The sequence below is a fragment of the Sinocyclocheilus anshuiensis genome, unplaced genomic scaffold (assembly GCF_001515605.1).
Source record: "Sinocyclocheilus anshuiensis isolate Anshui unplaced genomic scaffold, SAMN03320099.WGS_v1.1 scaffold930, whole genome shotgun sequence".
Taxonomy (NCBI): domain Eukaryota; kingdom Metazoa; phylum Chordata; class Actinopteri; order Cypriniformes; family Cyprinidae; genus Sinocyclocheilus; species Sinocyclocheilus anshuiensis.
The window spans coordinates 638,692-654,151 of NW_015539900.1; the positions used below are offsets into that span (position 1 = coordinate 638,692).

General features: G+C 36.9%; 1 protein-coding gene and 1 pseudogene across 1 annotated transcript in view; one reads left to right on the forward strand and one right to left on the reverse strand.

Annotated features, from left to right (window-relative positions):
* Nucleotides 1–3,696, reverse strand: part of LOC107686067 (transient receptor potential cation channel subfamily A member 1-like) — an 11,462-nt pseudogene extending 7,766 nt beyond the window's left edge.
* Nucleotides 3,697–8,936: 5,240 nt separating this feature from the next.
* LOC107686026 (potassium voltage-gated channel subfamily B member 2-like) overlaps nt 8,937–15,460 on the forward strand; it is a 24,934-nt gene continuing 18,410 nt past the window's right edge. The window contains exons 1-2 of the mRNA XM_016482830.1: nt 8,937–9,209; nt 11,123–11,786. Of these exons, the coding sequence (XP_016338316.1) occupies nt 11,211–11,786 (576 nt within the window). The 5' untranslated portion in view covers nt 8,937–9,209; nt 11,123–11,210. The remainder of the gene's footprint in view (nt 9,210–11,122; nt 11,787–15,460) is intronic.

Here is a 15,460-nt window from a genome sequence, read left to right on the forward strand (position 1 = left end):
GGGGTAGCAGTCAGTCGCTGCTGTGTTCACATTGCACGATGGATCGGCGACAGGAGGTTACACACTGCATGACTTCACAATAGGAAGAATCGCCGACAGCTCTGTCTGGTCCGCAAACTACGTTTCACAACAAAACACACACGAGAAGTGATAAGGTAATAACGCGAGTACCCGAGTGCGTCAGACCGGAGTTCTCCAACGAGACTGTAATTTTTTATATATATATATATATAGCCCGCAAATTGTCTGTGAGCTGATTTCCAGCTACAAGGAGAAAAAGGACAGCTCCAGATATTTAGCATGCCAAATATTTTGCAGGCGTCGGCGATTCCCTCAGATCACGTCTTTGATAATTCACACTGTGATTGTCACTCGCGTGAACGAGCACCGATTTGCCTCCGATGTCGGGCATTTGTCGGCGATTTCACAAAACCTGTCGGCGAGTGAAAAATCGGGCTAATATCGTGCAGTGTGAACTCGGCATTACTCAGCCGCAAAATGAAGTGCAGATTTCTTCTGTTTGGACATCTGGTCCAGCGAGACCTCTAATCCCAGCATGTTCTTCACAGACTCTGGTATTCCCAGTCTACAGGCATAATGGAGAGGAGTACAGCCCTCAATATCCTCATCATTGAGAAGCTCTCTCTCACACTCTCATGCTGCGGATCAACCAAAAGAGACTTTCGGTGAACTTCACGCAGTCTCCTACCTCTTTTTAGTGGAACTACCAGGAGAGGGCAGCAGTTGCTTAAGTTTAGGACCTTCAAGCAAGCTGTGAGAACGAGTAATTCAGTGAAAGATGAAGAGGAAGAGTCTCCTAAAGCCCTGTGCGTTTTACCTGCAGTACCTCTGTGGGTATGTTTTTCAGACCCCTTGGTGGCAAGATGGCCAGATGCAAGAAGTTGCATCCGGATTTGTCTTTTTTTCTTCAGATCAGCTCCTACAAAACATTTTTTAGTGTTTCTTAGTGTTATTTCTAATCATTATTTGGAGTATTATAATAAATAAGACATTAAATATAAGACAGTGGTTCTTAACCAGAGGGCCTTAACAAATTTCCAAGGGGGCCTCAAGATGACCTAAAAGGTTTTAACCCATTATCCATCATCTAATTTGGTGTTCTCGTTCAAAAATGACAGGCCTTTTGGAAATTGGCATAAATCTTTCATTTTGCTATATTATCACCAAGTCTTGGATTCAGTCTTCTTGTTTTCTTTAAATTAGCACAGGTTTTGTATTTAATTTTGGAACTGATGGGTCACAGGCCTCATTGATGAGCTTATGAAACTCATTATTATTATTATTATTATTATTATTATTATTATTATTATTAATTTAAATGACAGATTTCCAAGCAATTTTTAAAAGCCAGCCATTTTTGACTACGATCACAAGTGTAACAAAGTGGCGAAAAGATGTCCAAAAAGATACAAAAGTTTAATTTTTTTGTAGAAGTTCTTATACCCTGTGTGAGCAAAGCTTTAGTCCAATTCAATTACATTAACTAGCATTTTCCGAAAAAAATAAAAGTCTCCAGGCCAAAAAAAAAACAAACAAAAAAAAAAACAGGAACATAACGTGAGGGTTAAAATAAGACAAAACCACCGTTATAAGATATAAAATAATGAAAATAAAAATTATTATTATTATTATTATAAATAATGGTAATGAAATATTATTACTGATGTTCATTTATTAAGGTTACCATGGGAGAGGAGCAGATTGACAGTTCTCCATGCTCCGCAACTTGTTGCCAGAAGAAGTGGAGAATGGCCTTTGCAGTCAACAAAGTCAATGTCAGCACCCTGGAACAAAAATATCCAGCTTTACGGTAATTGTCAGAATTTCATGTTTAACTTTACAAGCATAGTTAATTCACTTACAAACATCTGCAGTTGCCATACCTGTGAGATAAGGTACTTGGAGAGTTCAAAATGATCAAAAATGTCTGCTCTACAAATGGAAAGTAAAGGAGAGATATCTCAGATATGCTGGTTTGTTTAGTCTCATTTAGTCAGGTTTAGTATAGTTGAAGTACTTATGTAGAGGTGTCTGGTTGGCCCCATCAGCGATGTTGATAAGGTCACACACTTTGATACGCCAAGAGCATGACTTTAACAACCTCAGTGGCACCTTGACGACACGCAAAGTGGAGAGCAGTGGATTTATCACACTGTAAAGGGAAAATATAAATGTTACAAAAGTACCAGATTAATCATCGTCTGTTAGTGTCCATTTTATGACAAAATCCTCCATTACCTGCTGCTGTTCAATTTTTGCTCCATATGCAATGCAGAGTTTAATGATGTCAAGATTTCCTCCACATACGGCCAGGTGGAGTGGACTACTGCAAGATTTATCCACATAGTTTATATGGGTGTCAATAGACAGACCAACTTCTTCTCCTGTGAAAAATTAGAAAAGGTTTTTAGGCTCAAAGTACTAATATAATGTTTCAGGCTCAGAATACACAGTTGGTTCGGTGATACAACATCTCACCTTTCAGAAGAATGACCTCCATGGATTTCTTAGCTCCAGCGAAAGCAGCAGCATGAATCGGAAAATGACCAAGCTTGTTCTGACGATAGAACTTTGCACCGTGTTTGTACTGAAGTAGAGACAATGATTTAATGGTTACAAATTCAATCATCAAAAACAAAAAGAAAGAATATTTAAAAACATCCAATCCAACTTACCAGTAAGACCAGAGCCTCATGGTTGTCCAAAAAAGCAGCTAAAATGACGGGTGTTTCCCAAGTCTCCTTCCAGGTTCACATCAGTTTGTTTATGTGAGACAAGTTGCTATTTAAACCCAAAAGTGTAATAATGTTATCTACATTGAGAGGCTAAGTATATTGCTTCCAATGAGAAACACAGATATGGGCAATAATATAATACGGTATGAGGCTGTAATCTAATATTAATACTGTATGATGCTGTGAGCAGAATGACCCACCTCTAACACAAAATGTTTACCCAGGCTGACCGCATTATGTAGCGGTGACAGTTGGCTGTTGTTTAGGATATTAGGATCTGCTCCCAGAGTCAGAAGCACATAGCAGCTTCCTGGCTGGTCCTTCTGCACAGCCCAATGAAGAGGTGTGTTCCCTTCCTCATCCCTGGCATTGAGCTCTGCAGTGTCAAAAATTTGATTTTTAGTTTAGTTTATTTTAGTTTCTTTACAGCTATATTTTACATTCATATTTTGCATTAATTCAAGCAAATTCAAACTAACAAATATCTAAAGGTGTGGTTCTGTGTACCATGTTGTCCAGTGAACTGCACTATTAGTCTGATGATGCGAAAGTGTCCCATGGATGTGGCGTAGTGCACTGGGCTGGCACCGATGTTGTCGCGTATGTCCAGGTACCTGGTGTGCTTCTCCAGAGCGACTACATTTCCTTGCTTAGTTCAGTCATGAGGAACGTTAGATCAGTGGTTCCCAACCCTGGTCCTGGAGGCACCCCAACACTGCACATTTTGCCTGTCTCCTTTCTCTGACACACCAATTTCAGGTCTTGGAGTCTCTACTAATGAGCTGATGACCTGAATCAGGTGTGTTTGATTAAGGAGACATTCAAAACGTGCAGTGTTGGTGTGCTTCCAGGACCAGAGTTGGGAACCACCACGATAGACCACCTGCACAAGCTGTCATCTCACAGCACTATCAGATGGGAAACTAAAGGCATGGCACATGATTTTCTCTCTCTGAAAAGTTATAAAATATTTTGTCCTGCATTTTATGTCCTATACCAGGGGTGGCGAACGTCGGTCCTGGAGAGCCGTAGCCCTGCAGAGTTTTGCTTCAACCCTAATCAAACACACCTGAACAAGCTAATTAAGGTCTGAATGGTTACTAGGAAGCTACGGGCAGGTGAGTTTTAATTAGGGTTGGAGCTGAACTCTGCAGGGCTGCGCTCTCCAGGACCAGAGTTCGCCACCGCTGTCCTATACCATTCAAAGGTTGAGTTAGTTTTTGTTTTCGTTCTTTCTTTTAAGAAATTCATACTTTTATTTAGGAAGGACACATTAAATTGAATAAGAATCCAGAAAAAAATATGACTGTTTCCATAAAAATATGAAGCAGCACACCTGTTTTCAACACTGATAATAAGAAATGTTTCTCGAGCAAAAAATAAGCATAATAAAATTATTTCTGATGGATCATGTGAAGACTGCAGTAATGGCTGCTAAAAAATTCAGCTTTGCCATTAAAGAAAAAAATACATTTGAAATATAATAAAACAAAAATGTTCTTTTAAATGTGTACTTCAATTTTAATGTTTTTATTTTTTTTTTATAAAAATATACATTTCAAACATTTTTACTGTATTTTTGATCAAATAAATGCAGCCTGGGTGAGATAAGACTTCTTTCAAAAAGTCTTCTTTCAAAATCTTGCTGACCCAAAACTTTTGCACGGTAGTGTATATGTATACTTTCTGAATAAATTAGTGGATTTAGATAAGCAGAGTACCTCAAAAACATTTGCAGATATCTGGTTGCTTTCATCCCCATCCATCACGTCATATGACTGTTGTCAAGATTTTGACTCAGTTTTGGAGATATGTGTCATTTCTGCAGTTTTTTTTAGTCATCCTGCAAGTAAACTATGAAAAACAAGAGATAAGGTGCCATTTGTTGTTAAAACACACACACATCTTATTGCCTTTCAAACACACAAGCTTCAAACAAAAGGGTCATTTTATGAAACAGATCAGAACATCAGGTATAAACAACACACAAACAAAATAAGTTGTTGTTGATGAGGCTGTTGATGAGGTCCATTCTTACCCATTTGGAATCTCCTCTATATTGGCTTGTGTGTGGTTTTTCTCTGTCAGTGAGTGGGTTTTTATAGCGTGGTTAGATGAGTGCTGGTTATCAGATTACACAGAGAGAGAGAGCGATAGAGCCTTTACTATTTTTCTGATGCAGCCAGCTGGTTCCTAATGAGGCTTATGGGTGCACTTAGAAAAGGCAAGTTTATGGATGCTGACAATCAAGCTCCACTAGCTATATAACATTATTATGTTTTATGTATGAAATGATATACTTGTGATTCTGTATAATTCATGGTAATTATATTTTATTTACATCTTTTTTTTTCAGGTAATTCAATAAATAAAGCATTACTTGTGAGATTTGTAAATATCAATCAAGGATTTAGGAGTTAAGAGGTTACATATTACCATCAGAGTGGTCCATTTCAGGCCCAAGACCATTTCCTGTGAGTACTAAAGAGGCATAAACCCCTGGTTATGTTCATGGTCCATTACAAATAATTATCTTTATGAGCAGTACGACTCAAGCCTAGCAATACAATATTGTAGCATCTCCATACAAAATATGACAAAAACTTGTTTCATACAAACATTTTATAAACTAAGTAGCATATGGTTAAATCCATAATAGACTTACCGTCTCTACAAACATGTAATTTGGAGCTGAACCAACCAATCATATAAGGATTTTTTTTTTTATTGATAAAGCAAACAGCTCATGTCTAATCTAATTATGAGCATGTGACGTTTAGTAACATGTAGATGTTTGCTTTACGCTAGGCCTCATAATTTTTTTAGCTAGAAGCTAGTTTTATTGTTTTTAATCTAATGATTTAATAGTGAAAGACATACACTGTATAAAGTATTTTTGCTAATAAAACCAATATTATTGGAGTACATTTAACAATAAAATACAATAAAATGTTAGTCTTTCTATTTAAAATTTTCACATTTAATTCAATGTTAATTGCTCTTTGCAATTATTTGTGAAATTTATCCGAGTGAAAACTTTTTCTATACAAAATGTTTTTTTCCAGTGTATATATATGATTGCTAAAAAACTAAGAGTGAACTTGTATAGAGTTACTTTATTTGTCTATCAGTATCACTTTAATACAATTAACAGGACTCTGAATTTTAAACACATTTAGCACATTTAATTATTTATTGTGTAAAAAAAATCATGCACAACTGCATATATAGGGGCTTTTGATTCGCTGCCATTATTTTTTTTGCTCATGTTTCTAATTTAAGATCATTTTTCACATACATCAAAACATATTTTCATTAAAAAAAAATCAATTACTATGAATAACATGCATATTTGTGTGTTTACAGGGTCCAAGCCTGTGGAAAGTATTAAGTATCAAGACCACCATCTTGACACATGGCCTCCGGTGTTGAAGTTCTGAGGGACTCAACCAGCACAGCAGATTTTGAGAATAACTGAGGAAGTGCCATCAGAAAACAGACCTCTCAATGGGATGAACCACTGCCAGATACTATAGCTGGTATGGCTGACTTTGGGAAATTGGTTTAAAATAGCAGGACCGGTGGAAAGCATGAGGCTCTAATCATGGAAGGACAAGAACAAGCACTCAGCTCTAAATCAATAGGGACGGTCCTCCTGAGACAATCCAGCACCTAATAGCAGGATGCATGATACAGACAGGAACTAGATGGACTTCTGGCACATCAGGATTTTACGTGGAAGCATCAGAAATCACAAATCACAATCATGTTGTGATTTTAAATTAATTCAGCATAATTTTAATTTGAAATTAATTACACTAATGGTATTTTATGTGTATATAGAGTACCATACCACTTTAATGTAATATACTACGTTTTGATATTTATATTTACATCACGTTTTTCATGCCGATTCATCTTGTTTTAGCTAATTACAGTCTCTTTCTCTCTCTTCAGAGACTGGGTGGTATTGAGTTACTCTCCATAATCTCAGAATTTATTTCAGAGCCTCGACGATGTGAGAGCTTTGGGTGAAACTTCACTACCTCATGGGGCTCTGTTGTTACAAGTACAGTAGGTTTGTCTCTCAAGTTTGTCAGAATCATCACCCAAGAGGTCCTTGCATCTTTTTTATTCCATTGTTGCATTACTGATGTACGGTTTGAGAGAGGGAGGGACTGCGACCTCAGACCAGACAGACGGTGACCATCTGCCTGAAGGTTTTGTTCCAATGGCATTAGTGGCACAATGTGGAAAGCGTTAAACTGTTTCTGGTCTCTAATAGCTTTGTAGTTTGAGGCAAAATAATGATTTTATATATATATATATATATATATATATATATATATATTTTTTTTTTTTATTCCATTGTTGCATTACTGATGTACGGTTTGAGAGAGGGAGGGACTGCGACCTCAGACCAGACAGACGGTGACCATCTGCCTGAAGGTTTTGTTCCAATGGCATTAGTGGCACAATGTGGAAAGCGTTAAACTGTTTCTGGTCTCTAATAGCTTTGTAGTTTGAGGCAAAATAATGATTTTATATATATATATATATATATATATATATATATTTATTTTTTTATTTTTTTATTTATTTTTTTTTATTAAAAAAGAATGACCCAGTTAGACTTCAAAAATAAACCCCAAGTTGAAAAATAACCTCAATATTACACTTTAAGTGGCCTGTTATGTATTTTTTTAAAGAAAGAAGAAGGGACAAAAGACTGTAAAAATATATTATTTTAAATCTAACCATAAAATGTAACAAAAAACACATATGATAACAAAAATGATAAGAAAAAACATTTAAGTAAAATATAATCATTAATGATTTGCTATGCAGGGACTTCTGGAAATGTCTTATTATTATACTTATAAATAATGTAATCACAAGGTGGCTTTTAGAGTTTGTTCACTTATAACGGCAATTTTAAAAATAATTGACTGTAGAAGTTCACAAATTTGAACTGTACGTTATATAATTCATACATTTTTACTTCCAAAACCCCTGTATTTTATTGCATTTTACAGCACAATGACATCCTTTCAAACTACTGATCTATATAAATCTTTTATAGATCAATGTTAAAACATTTATAATAATAATATAATTTTTCGTCATGCTAAGGTAACTGTAGTGTACCGATAACAGGTAAAGAAGTAAAAACTAGCATTTATACAATATTTTTCTGTATTAACAAAGTCGTTAACTTTGAAATTGAAAAACATTGCACACTTTGTGCAATTTTATTTTAACATGACACTTGAAATAATTTCTTCTCTTTTAGCATGACCTCTCAAAACTTTGCACTTGACCTTCATTAGCTGTGAGTTTTTGGTTTGCAGGTCTAAAACCATATCCTCTGTATTTTTAATGAATTTGCTGCTATTAGGAGTTTCAATAGGTCCACAAGAAGGAGGAGGTAGAAGGAGACAGTCTCTCTGTTGACATGGTCATGGGCATGAATCCCAAAGGAACAATTGTCCCACTCAGTTAAAGTTACCCAGAAGAATGCTGAGCGGAAGTGATGCGTACAAATGTAGTGCAGGGATGGTGAAGGGGTGAGAAAGTGCAGAGAGAAAGAAGAAGGATCATATCCCCATCCAGTGGCCAATCGAAATACAGCAATTTCCCCCATGCTGTCTTATTATTACAACTAATGACCATAATAGAGGTCTTGTGTGTAACTCATTAAAAGTTCTGCAGAGAGGAGTTTGATTTTGGCATATCATTTGTTTTCGAAAGTTTTAGGTCAGTGTCAAAATGCCTGCTTTTTTTATGAATATTAAAATAACATTGCCATAGATAGATAGGTCCCTAGCGATCTAAATCTCCTAATCTTTTCAATGAAGTGATCACTGATTAGGATCTAGGACAATCTTAAATATCATCTTAAATACCTACGCTATAATATGCTCTATATTAAGCCTTTTCCAAATGTGGATCATCGTGTTCCATTGTGTCATGTCCCCACCTTGTTTGAACTTGCTATGACAGAGAGCTAGAGATCAGTGACACTGACTCCTGTATGGGACGGAGGGATCTGATACTGCTGCTATCCTTGGTGATGTACAGCTCAATCCAATTAGGCTTCACCTCCGGACTGCGATGCAGCGCGCGGGGCGAACACTCCTGCTCAGTCGCTGCTCCGCTGAGCGCTGCGTTTGACTGCCTTTACGCGCGCTGCTTTCCACTTTCAACACACTATCATGGCTTCGTGGCGAGAATAATCAACAGTTTTGGGGTTTTGTCCAGCTTGGTCTCTGTGCTTAATTGCGCGAGTTGTTTGTGAGATTTGGTCCATACAGAATGAAGAGGAACGACTGCCCTTTCAGAATGGGTACCACTGACGCCTCACTTCCCTGAGCTGATGGAGGGGGAAATAAGAGGCTAATTGACTTCTGTTTGGTTGTAGAGGTAAAGGAACAAGAGGTGAACGGCGGGAAGGTAAGATTTCGCTGCTTTTATTCGCTTTAAACGAGGTCGTTTAGATAGTTGTGCGTAAGATTGCACTGTTTTGTTTAGGCACAGTAAACTCCACAGACAGGCATGCCAGAACACTACAGATCTGCTCTCAGCGTGTCCCAGCTATTTAGACTTCACTCTCAGAAATAAAGGCTCCTGACAAAAAAAAAAGGGCTTTGCTGCTTGATGTCATTTGTTTTACAAGAACTACGACTCGGGTTTTTTGTTGTTGTTGTTCTTTTACAGCAAAAGTGGTTCATGATTATCTAATAAGAACCGCGGAATAACCTTCGTGTAGAAGAGTGTTTGATCAGCTGTCCTGAGACAGGTGCACTGGAAAGTACAGCCTCTTCCTTCCTGATCAAGGATTAGTCTGTTATGAACGTTCCTGAACAGCTTGAAATGCAAAGTTTGTAAGGGGAAGACTCAAATTTGACGCGAAGGCTGAATAGTTTCTTAGTATTTAATTTGTGAATCATCTTTTTAGCTGTGTAACAAACTTGTGTCATCAATATTTTTGTTTCACTTGACCATTGATCTCGTGCACCGTAGATGAGTTGATTTTTCCTCAGAAATTGGACTTTATAGAGTGAGTTGGTAATATCAGGGCACACCAATTTAACCTTGTGGGGATAAAGCATAAAGCTGCGGAAATATTATGGCAGGGTGTTGACGCCATGCAAACTATACACGACGGGACATTATAGTTTTGATACATCGCAGTGCTGCAGCATTATGAAATGTTGGCCTATATAGTTTTCTCTCTGGTTGGGAGTTTTAAATAGCCGGCTGTTACAAAGTCCTTTAAGAGCAGGAAATAGAAGCCCGCTAAACAGTCCTAGCGGGATTTATCATCAAGACATTCTTAAATACTCAATCGCATTACCGTCTGTCCTCAGAGCCAAAAGTATAGCCTACTTGACATCCAAATGCTACACAAGAACATTTCAATTGTCATTGTTGAATTTACATGTTCAAGATAATAAAAAATAGCATGTGCTAAGTTTCTTAGAAAATACATTTTTGATTGCAAATTTGCAAACAAATAAAACATATATTATACATTAACTGACTGACAATGTAATGTCAAGTGGAATTATAATAACAATATAAGGATATTTTCGGGATTTGTATTTATTTTTTATCTATTATCTTTTTGTTGTCGTTTTTACAAATATCATTACAAATTTTTGAATATCAAGAAGTTTTCTTAATGTTACTCCAAAACATGCCTCCACATAAAAATGTCAGAATTTGCTATTTAAAATTAAAGTAAAATGTAAAAAACGTAATGACCTTGACACACACACACACACACACACACACAGTTTTTCTTGTCACATGACAACAAAATGGCCTCCTGCATGTAGTTATGCTACAAGTACTTTGAATTATTGGATAAAACATATTCAGATATTATAATATTTTAAAACAAAGTTGTTCCAGGACTTAATTCAAGTCGTTAATGATCTCTGGACAGTTACACCACCTAGACATATTATAACACTTTTTATTCTAAGCTGAGAACATGTTTACACAGTATTCTACATGATTTCATTGACCCCATTACAGCAGAACTACTGAAGTCCAGGGCCCTTGTTAAGAGTCCTCCTTTCATAATCCTCTACTTTCTAAAAACTGTGCTTTGGAGACTTGATTTAGCCTGCAAAGTTTGTTGGTTCATTAATTTTTTTGGAGCATAAAATAGGGTCATTATAGTGTTGGAGTTCTGAATGCATTGAATTCCATAAAATGATATTTTTATTGTATTAATGGCTTTATTTAGAACTCCACTTTTATTTTTTCTAATCACATGCCTATGCATTATTAAAAATATTATTGAAGGAATCTTTCTGTTACATGATAAGATGTCCTGAAATGTCTTTGATTTTCAGGTGCAACCATGGAGGGCCTTGTCTGAGGTGGATTCATCGAAGTACTCCTAATTGACATCTGAATTAGCATATTTGAGTAGTAGCAGTCATGACTGAGAGGGCAAACTTCGGAGCTCAGAGGGTCTCACGGCCACAGGGCTCACTCCCACCAGAACCTATCGACATTATCCGGACAAAAGCCAGATCCAGAAGAGTCCGGATCAATGTGGGTGGGCTGGTCCATGAGGTGCTATGGAGAACCCTGGACCGACTGCCACGAACCCGTCTGGGGAAACTCAGAGACTGCAATACCCATGAAACCTTAATGGAGATCTGTGACGACTACAGTCTAAATTATAATGAGTATTTCTTTGACAGGCACCCAGGTGCCTTTTCCTCCATTTTAAACTTTTACCGGACTGGCAAGCTACACATGATGGAAGAGATGTGCGCTCTGTCCTTTGGTCAGGAGCTTGACTACTGGGGCATCGATGAGATCTACCTGGAGTCGTGTTGCCAGGCACGGTACCATCAGAAGAAGGAGCAGATGAATGAAGAGCTGAGGAGAGAGGCTGAAACTCTCAGGGAGAAGGAAGGAGATCAGGTGGAAACGGGCTGCTGTCCAGACAAAAGGCAGAAGCTCTGGGATTTGCTGGAGAAACCCAGCTCTTCTGTAGCGGCCAAGGTAGGGCAAGCACATGGCCCACACATACACAGTTCAAAATATCAGAGTGTATCCACACTAATTTATCTAATTATCAGCCAGACTAATTATTAATTTATGACATTTTCTCTTAGGATGTTCCATTTGTGCATCTGAGAGAACATTAGATCAACAAACTAGCACTTAAAAAAAATACTGAAGAGCGTTAGCCCAAATATTCATTTTGAAATGAATTATTAATTTGTCTTACAATGGCTAGGGGCAAATTCAAGGGTAAAGTTTGGACTGCAAAATTCTGAGACTGATGCCAGCAGTGATATGATGAAATATGAAACCCAAAGATTAATTTATAAATACACACATCCCATATGCATTTCCCCGGCTGTCGTGATTAACATATTAGCCCAGGCTTTTATGCCACAAAAGAAGAGGCATATTTTTTTGTGGTATATAGCTTGCTAGAGGGAAGATTTATGCCTCTGCATGTCAGTGTGAAACTATTTTGGCTGTATTTTCCATCAGAGATGTTTGCTATTGCTCTTTATTTTGCCGATGTGGTGAGATGCTGCACGGATGACTGATATACGCATGCGTTACTTAATTAAGAATGATTAAGAATGAGTCAATAAAACAAAAACACTGTCATGGTCTGTTAAATTTAAAGATGGTGCTTTAAATATCTCTCATTGTGGATTTAAGTAAGTTTTGACTAATTATGTTTTCTTACACATTAGTAGATTGTCCCGGTAGAAGGTTGTTGAGAATATTAAAATGCTTTTTCACAGCTGCTCAGGAGCTTTGTCTCCACTCACTGCCCAGTCTCAATACACAGATCGCCTACTTCCCAGAATACAGACAGGGAAAGCAGTCAGAAGAGCCATTAGTGAAATGCTTTAATGTACAGGATTTTTTTTTCTTGCCCTTTGGCTCTCGAGAAAAGAGACTTTCCAAGGGGTAAATAAAAGCAGAAATTAAAAAAGTTGACAAATATGTTTGATAAAACTCACTAGAATCCTAAACAAAACTGCATTTTGTGCCATATACTCTTAAAAATAAAGGTGCTTCAAAAGGTTCTTCAAGCGATGCCATAGAAGAACCATTTTTGGTTCCACAAAGAACCATTCAGTCAAAGGTTCTTTAAAGAACCATATCTTTCTTACCTTTTTATCATCTGAAGAACCTTCTTTCGCCACAAAGAACCTTTTGTGAAACAGAAAGGTTCTTCAGATGTTAAAGGTTCTTTATGGAACCATTTAGACAAAAAGGTTCTTCTATGGCATCGTGAAGCACCTTTATTTTTAAGAGTGTAATAATAGTAACTATCATCATAATAGTAACAATGTTAGCATTTTAATTATGATGACTAATATTCTCATTAAGTTGATCTATGATTATAGAAATGATTATAGATTATATTTGAACTTTTTTATATTTTTTGTTTTAAATATATATTAAAATCACATTAGACTTTTATTCCATACATTTAATGTTCAACATTTGGAGCAGAACACTGAACTCGGTGTAACTAAAAGTAAAGGCTGATGTGATAGGTCTTAAAAAGAAGGTTGAAATAAAGGGAAAGTGACAAAAGTGAGGAGAGAAAAGACAGATGGTAATACTCATAAACATCCCCACTAGCCAGCTGAGTGAACTCTTAGCATCAAATTAAAAACAAGTTTTCTTGGGCATATTTGTCAACAACTGTTACCTGACCAGAAAGGACAAGGTATATCATCTCACTCTGATTAATTGTGTTTGACAGATTTACATTGGCATTATGTGTGGTAGTGGGACTGGGCAGGTGGAGTAGCACGATCTGCTCTCAGAGAGGAAGATGAAGGTTGAGTCACTGCCACTATGATTTGTTGCCAGTCAATCGTTTGAGTGAGTCAGCACAAACACACAGCGTCCATTCAGCCTACACCTATCAGCTATAACGTCTGCTCTGACAGGCCAGAAGCAGCTCTGTATTGACTGAAATCACCTTCAGCTTAGTTCAGTTTATCATATCACCACTGTTCACTGAAGGGAGGTTTGAGATGGAAAAAAAACTGGCAGGATTGCAACAAGCTTATTTAGTAGGTATGGTATGCGTGTGCTAACAATATATAGCAGTATATTAAATTACAAAGCAGTTCTCTTCAGTAAACCCCACTTTACTGTAGCTCTGAATTGTTTTATGCTTGGGTCTGGGTTTTAGGGAGGACAGAGCAAACCTCTACATTGCAGGGGTCCAGTCGTAATTAATCGCATGTGAGCTGCAAGATTAATGGCAAATAGTTCCTAACCTTGCCCTCCACCTTCACTTCTGTGGGTTCAGTGGTTTGGTTATTGGACACTGCCTTTTGAGCTAGAAGTGACTGGTCAGCTACGGAGGAGGTATTTCCCAATGCATGTTGATGCATATTGCAGCAGGATATTGCCAGTAATACTTTACTTTGATGCATGATGTGTTTAAGTACATTCCCATTATATATATATATATATATATATATATAATGGGAATGTACTGAAACACATCATATATAATTTATAATTTATAATTTTTTTGTTCCAGCCAACAGACAAAATATTTTTAAGTGTATTGTATAAAACATATATAAACATATTACATAGAAAATCTAGTCCAACAGCACAGTTCAAGGAAATGTATTTTTAGCTTTAAAAATGTCTATATATGGTTTCAGATATCAAAATACATTACAAAATGTACTTCGAGAAGCAAGAAAATACATCCAGTTGAAATATATGTTTGGGGTAAATGTAATATGTAATTATTAAATATATTTTGGACAAACATTTTTTCGAAGAAGAAGAATTGCCAAAAATGAAGAAATTGAGTAACTAACCCTAAAAACAAAATGTATTTATTTATTAATTACCAATACATTTTGAAATATTTTAATATATAGATTTTTGCTTTATGTTTTGGGATGGACTACTTAGCTGTTACATGCTTTGCGGAGCTCATTAAATTATTTAGTAAAATGACAATGTGTTTATCCTTTCAAGTACTTGCAAATAAGCTGTTACAATTTCTATCAAGCTATAAAAGGGAAGATATTTGCAACTGGACAATTGCTGGGTTGTTGAAAAGATAAAGTGAACAGTGGCTAGTTTAGCGGTCAGCATATACCGCTCTCTGTGAGGCAATGGAGACTTAATCTCCTTTGGTGATTTACCTAGTCTGCTCCTACAAATAGACCGAGGGCCCTGGCTTATGGCTACAGTGTGTAATGTGGTCACGTGTTTAGCCAGAGCAGTTAATCAATTAGTGAAGGCAGTTTTCCACCCTGTGGAAGTTATTAAGAGCGGCAGGGGGGACGTTGACTTTTTTTGCGCTGTTTCAAAATGCCAAGTCGAGCATTGTGAATCACCTGGGTAGATGAACTTATTTTAATAAGCATTTTAACCAGCCATTTTCTTGTCTTAGAGAATTTTTTTAACATCTCTATGGTTTGATGTGCTGGCTGAGGAGTGAGGTATCTGGTGTATTTGGGTTTTTTCTTCTTGTTTAACTGTTCCATTTCCCATTGACTCTCTGCTTATCTCAGAGGACTTGTGTGGTGTACGTCCTCTCAAAAGGTCAGAGGGCTCTAACCCTTTCTTTTAAAGGTGCTGTATGTAGGATTGACACCGAGTGGTTGAACTAGGTATTGCAGTCCAAATTCAAAATATTGGAGAGGGTTTTTTTC